General features: G+C 31.4%; 1 protein-coding gene across 1 annotated transcript; it reads right to left on the bottom strand.

The window, feature by feature from the left end:
• Positions 1-1,241: 1,241 nt before the first annotated feature.
• On the bottom strand, positions 1,242-3,877 carry HELRODRAFT_72990 (hypothetical protein; the record flags this gene model as incomplete). The annotated part of the gene is made up of 10 exons (XM_009013780.1): positions 1,242-1,284; positions 1,350-1,456; positions 1,518-1,581; positions 1,653-1,717; positions 2,037-2,129; positions 2,186-2,359; positions 3,311-3,407; positions 3,499-3,560; positions 3,644-3,730; positions 3,803-3,877. Coding segments are annotated over 10 exons (867 nt in total), but the record flags the coding sequence as incomplete, so codon positions are not given.
• Positions 3,878-6,046: the final 2,169 nt, after the last annotated feature.

Below are 6,046 nucleotides of genomic sequence, written 5' to 3'. Positions count from 1 at the left end.
GTCCAGGTTGGATTATCCATCAATGAAATGTTTTTTATCATCGTTGTTGAAATCCACTGAATCTGAGAGCGTGAATGGCATAAAGACTTGGCTTACCGGTTCAGGATACATCTTCTCTATAGTTTGGATTCAAGGGATTGTGACACATGCAAGTTGCATCTTTTTTCATGAGTTTTTAAACACTTTTCAGTATTTGCTTTTTTTTGTATATATTATACTATATATATTTATTTATTCAAATCTCAAATAAACATTTGTTAGGCCTGCACACCAGACATTTGTATGCATTCTCACTATAAAATAATTATGTGGCCTTACTTACTAAAACTCCAACATTTCTTTATACAACCGAAAAATAGTTAGGAGTTAGAGTTGATAAATTTCACTGCATTCAATAAAGGCTCTTTAAAACAGCTTGAGCAGCCTAGCCAAAATTTTTATAGGAGGTTTGAATTCTTTTAAAAAATTTACAATATTTTTTGCTTATTTGTTACTTCCTTCATATCAAATTCAATTTTTTTATACTATTGTTGGTGCTGAAAAATTGTTCAATTTAAATTTATAAAGAGCATTTGTTAAATTTAACCTTAGCCCTAACAAAGTTATCCATTGTGGTGAGGGCTTTAGCCCCAAAGCTCTGAACGACTTCTCTGAGCTTCATATTTTAATCAAATATTTTTTAATTAAAAAATGAAGGTTCTGTGAAAACTTTCCCAATTTTGATGAGTTGATTTTTACAAATAAAATTTTCTTGGTAAATAAAGGTAGCTAAATATTGTAAGACATATGTGGTAATTGCTAAACTAGTTAATTGCTATCCACTGCATTCACTGTTAAAAACTTTATCAATCATTACACACCACCTACAATTTATTTTAGGTCTCTCAAAGCGAATTTCAATTAAAGGACTTATCGGGTAGCTGCACAGTTCATACAACTGCCTCATCCACATTAGGAATTAATGTCATTGAAAAAGGTAGAACATTCTTTAAAACTTATTTGGATTAAAGAATATGCAATTTTTATTTGCAGCCTATTTGATGGTGATTGGTGAACTGATAAGCAACAAGGATCGCATTGTTATACGATCAATTAAAGTTCAAGATTTAACTCAAGATCATGTTTTAAAAGAACTATGGCCTTTTGAAGTTCAAGAAATGCACAGAATATATAAGTAAACTTATCATGATTTAAATAAAACAAAAAATAATAACTAATTTAATTTGTTCAACAAAATGTTATCAAGAAAAATGAATCCCAGCTGAATTGAAACAGTGAAGCAATCTGTAATAAATAAAAATAGTTTTCAATGTAATGTATCCATCTAATCAACAATAACCTCTAATCACCTTAAAAAGTCGTCAACATCCATTGTTCTCGAACGTTTATTACTGAACTCATTTTTAGTTAATATGTCGTTTACATAATCTTTGATAACAAAATTTTCTGGAATCGGCTATAAAAAAAAATAATTTATTCAAATAAAGAATATAAAATGGAGTAAAAAGTATGCTTACCTTATTTTGTAGATGGCAGAACGTGGCGTAGTTTTTATTAAGCATTTCAAGTACGTTAGATTGCCTGGCGGTGAAAGTTAAGAATGAATTTTAGATCATGGCAATATGATGACAACATTAATCAATTAATTATACCTAAACTCTGCTGAAAGTGTTTTATTTTTCCTACTGAAACAAATTCTGACCAGGCCGTCCCATTCCTACAATAAAATTTTAATTAGTGAAAATGAACCTGAATTTTTTTTGTATTAAAAGTCAGCAAAGTTCCTTTTTTAAGAAGGACGCCAGTCTAATTTGGCCGCACAACCACAAAATAAAAACTTGAACATTTTTAAAATTTTGCCCCCTCCCCATCAAAGTTATCTAGACCTGTCTTTGAATATTTACAAAAATATATAGCTACAACGACATTGCGTCACTATGAAATTATGTCATCACGGATTCTAAATCATTGTGTACATGCATATTAATATTTAAAAAAATAATTTAGAAAAATTTGAAATACTAATATTTATTAACCTGGAAGCAGACGGCAGGTCTCGGAAACCGAGGTTCGATTCTGACAACGCTTGATTCAACTTTAGGTGGCGGACGGAAATTATTTTTACCAACCTGCAATTTTCAACATTTGTTAAATAAAATTTTACTAAAAGTTACATCAGAATTACTTTCATTAGCATGTCCACTTTGGTGTATAACTGTACGTTAAGTGACAGCCGACAATACAATTTATCTCCAGGTTTAGCCACCAGTCTCTGAGCAAATTCTTGCTGAAACATTAAAACAGCGCAGCGGTACAGTGGTTTGTGAATTAACAACTTGTTAATAAAGGGAGATGATATCTAGAAAATTAAAAACAAGTTAAATATTATAATATGGAATCGTCATTAAAACTCTCAAAACTCTAAGTTTTAATGTAAATTTTTACCTTTTTGATATTTAAAATTAAAAGATTGATTTTTCAATGTATTTATTATCTTTTATTAAAACCTATCTTGTGATTTAATCTACTTGATCATTTCTGATCAAAATTAATAGCTTTCTTTAGCAACCTGGTTACCGAACTTCGCCACCTTGTTCTCCGAACAGTACTAATGTTCTTTCATTTATTGTATTTAGTTCACTCATCTCCGCTCCCGCGTCTCTAGGTGACCTACTGTTCCCTTTCACCAGCTGATCTTAACTTGTTTCTCACAAAATGTTTAAAAATTGGCCTGGGTAGTCTAGAAGGCACACTTGGCATTCAGGATATAGATGGACAGACAGGGTATAGAATATAGATGGTCAGCTTACCACAATAAGTTCCTTGAAATGTTGAATACGTTCCAAGTCGAATGAGTGTTAAGATGCATGTATTGTAACATGAAATCATCAGTGCAGATGAAGGAGAGTTTGGTAGATAGTTGAGTGCTAAGGAAGGGAATTAATAGATAGACGAGAAGAAACCTGCTATGTAACTCACGTTTTATGATAGGGCAATAGCGGTAAGAACATTTAAAGATAATAGTATTGAGCTTGTATTAACTTAAGTATTCTCATGTGCTAAGATTAAGATAATGCCTGAAACAAATTAGCGGTTGTTTAACAGTTCCAATTGCTTAACAACCATGCCACTACACCAATTAACGATGGAAGCCAAGCCAACCATGTAACGGACCCTCCAAAAACTCCCTAAATTCCTCAAAGCCTTTTTGATAAATATTGCTAGTGGGATACTTCACGTGACATGGTGGAGAATCAATTCACATAATAATACTCATCTTACAGATAGAAATGAATGTTATCCCACTGACCTGGTAAGGCAAGTTCGCCACACAAACATCAAAATATGGCAGTTCATCCACTTTTAAAACATCCCCTCGAATAATTTTTAATTTATGATTCAGAGGTCTGTTAAATTTAATAAAAATATATTTATAAATGAGAATATAATGCAGTGTAATTATGAAATGAATAGAATGCAATAAAGTAAAGTACAAACCCTCCTAAAACTCTTTTTTCTAACTCTGCTGCCATCCTGGGATCAACTTCAAAAGCTGTGACCTGAATGTATAAATATTTTTTATTAAAAGTATATATATTTGACAAGAACATCTTATCTTAGATTATTATAATAAAGTTATTACATGCTTTGCCTTTTCTAACAGTTTGATAGTCATGTTCCCTGTGCCAGGTCCAACTTCGAGGACTTCATCAGTGGGTTTAATTGCTGACTAACATCAAATGCATTATTCAAAATATTTCATTCAATATCAGAAGCAATTTGATTTAAAATGAAGTTGAACCTTTTCGACCATAGATAATACTATAAGAGGATTTTTAAGGATGTGCTGACCAATCCCTGTATTGAACCTAAGTCCTGGAAAATAATTAAATCATTAAATCAAACTTGCTTACCAAAAATTAAATAAATTAATAAAAAACTGACATTATTGTTTGAGTTATACTTAAAAATTAACGTTATTAGTCATAAATCAATCAATCAATCATCATTTAGCGTCCAGAGACTAAGTTCTTCTGAGGTAGGATGTTGTTTTCTTTGCCATCAATTTTTTGCGCCACATTAGGCAATCAGTTGTATCCATTTCATTTAAATTTAGAGCTTTCATGTCTTGCTCGATTGTTTGTGACCAGGACTTCTTTGGACGGCCTTTGGGATGTGTGCCAGGTACTTCAACATCTGCAAGAGAAGTTATGGCACTGTTTCCACTTCGTCATTTCGTTTGACATGACCTAACCACCTCAGACGGTGTTGCCGGCATTCGTTCTTTATATCATCTTAACCAGCACGACGCAGGATTTCGGTTGATTTGATGTGGTCCTTCAGACTAATTCGTTCCATCCATCGGAGCATTTTCATATCGGTTTGGTGAAGTTGTTGTTCCAGTTTGGTTGTCATTGGCCATGTTTCTGCACCATATAACAACACCGGACATATCACAGATTTATAAAGTCTCGATTGTAGTGATAGTGGGATGTCATGCCACATGAATATAGAGGCAATTTCCTCTACAACTAATTATTAGTCATAATTAACCTTTTACCTTTTAAATTCTCTTCAATGTGTTCAGAACAAACTTGCTGAAGTTGTCCTAAATATAACTAATAATCTTAAACTTAGCGAGCCCTCACTCATTCCACTACAATGTATTATCTATAAGCTAGCAGTAATGACCTAGCCAACCATATCAAATTACATTGACTGGTGCTTACATTTTTTGTTTATTTTTGAGATTTACACGTTTCTATTTAGACCATAATAATGCAAACGTATGTCAATAAATAAAACTAATAAGTTGTTTGGAGCCATAATATGCATTGTTAGGCAGCATGGCTTTTAATACTATGTTGAGAAATAGACAACATTAAATTTAATTTTAGCCAATTTATTTCACAATGTAGACAAAGAAAATAGCTTTAACACCCCACCTAGTAAAAACCAACGTAATAGTTTATATTTAGTATTATACAGATAAATAAAAACTGCAAATAAAACAATGCATAATAAATAATAATAGTTAGAGAATGAACCTCTGGTAAAAATTTTAATTAAGATTTTCAAAATATTATTTTTTAAGTTTAGAATGACACGTAAGCAACTCTGTGTTTGACAGAGCTGCATATAAAATAAATAAAATTATAAATAAAATAATAATTATAATTTGGTCTAACTAATTACTAACTTAACAATGGTTCAATCATCTATGATTCCTCGATCATTCAACGTTTTTGATCATTTATTTTAATTTTAAATAGATAAGTTATTTTAACATATTAATAAATTAATTATTAATTTTATATAAAATTTCTTTATAAAAGCAAAAAATTATTAAAAAAAAACCTTGCCTTGTTTGACAATTTTGCTCTCATTTCTATTTTTTTTTCTAATTTTGCTAGCCATCAAACTCTGGAAATTGCCAAAAATGATATTCAGTTAACTAACTAATTATCTTATTTAGAACTTTATAATGGAGCGATTGGCACGCCGAGAAATGATTAACGATAATTAACTTACGTTTAATTTTTGTTTACAAAGATAAATAATAAAAAATTGCGTGAGCAACCAAAGTAATAGCAACATCTGGGGCAACAAGGGATTCTTATTTAAAAATAATAGTACCATAACCTTTAATCAAATGAAAAGGTAATCGAGAACTTAAAATTGATGTAGGAAGTTACTGCACCAACACCATGGATCATCAGTAGAGCACTCAATCTCAATTCCCAAAATACTGCAGCCATATAACGGATACCTACTAAAAATGTTTACGTTCTTTGGGAAAGAAACAGTCAACCTAATAAGTCATATAATCCTAAAGCATATTGCTTCTGGAAAATGCTTCACCTTTATGTATTAGAGTTCCAAGCAGAGAACATTTTTCCAACCGCCCACATCCGCACTGCTCAATATTCGCACCGCATCCGAACCGCACCAGCGAAAAGGCAACCTAAATAAGCTTTTGAGGATAAAAATTTATGTATGAGTAGAAAGTAAGTATGGTGCAAGAAAGTAAAGAGGTAAAAACTTA

The sequence above is a fragment of the Helobdella robusta genome (genome assembly GCF_000326865.2).
Source record: "Helobdella robusta unplaced genomic scaffold HELROscaffold_12, whole genome shotgun sequence".
Lineage (NCBI taxonomy): Eukaryota > Metazoa > Annelida > Clitellata > Rhynchobdellida > Glossiphoniidae > Helobdella > Helobdella robusta.
The sequence above is the reverse complement of the archived record's forward strand: the minus strand, read 5'-3'. Positions and strand labels throughout refer to the sequence as shown.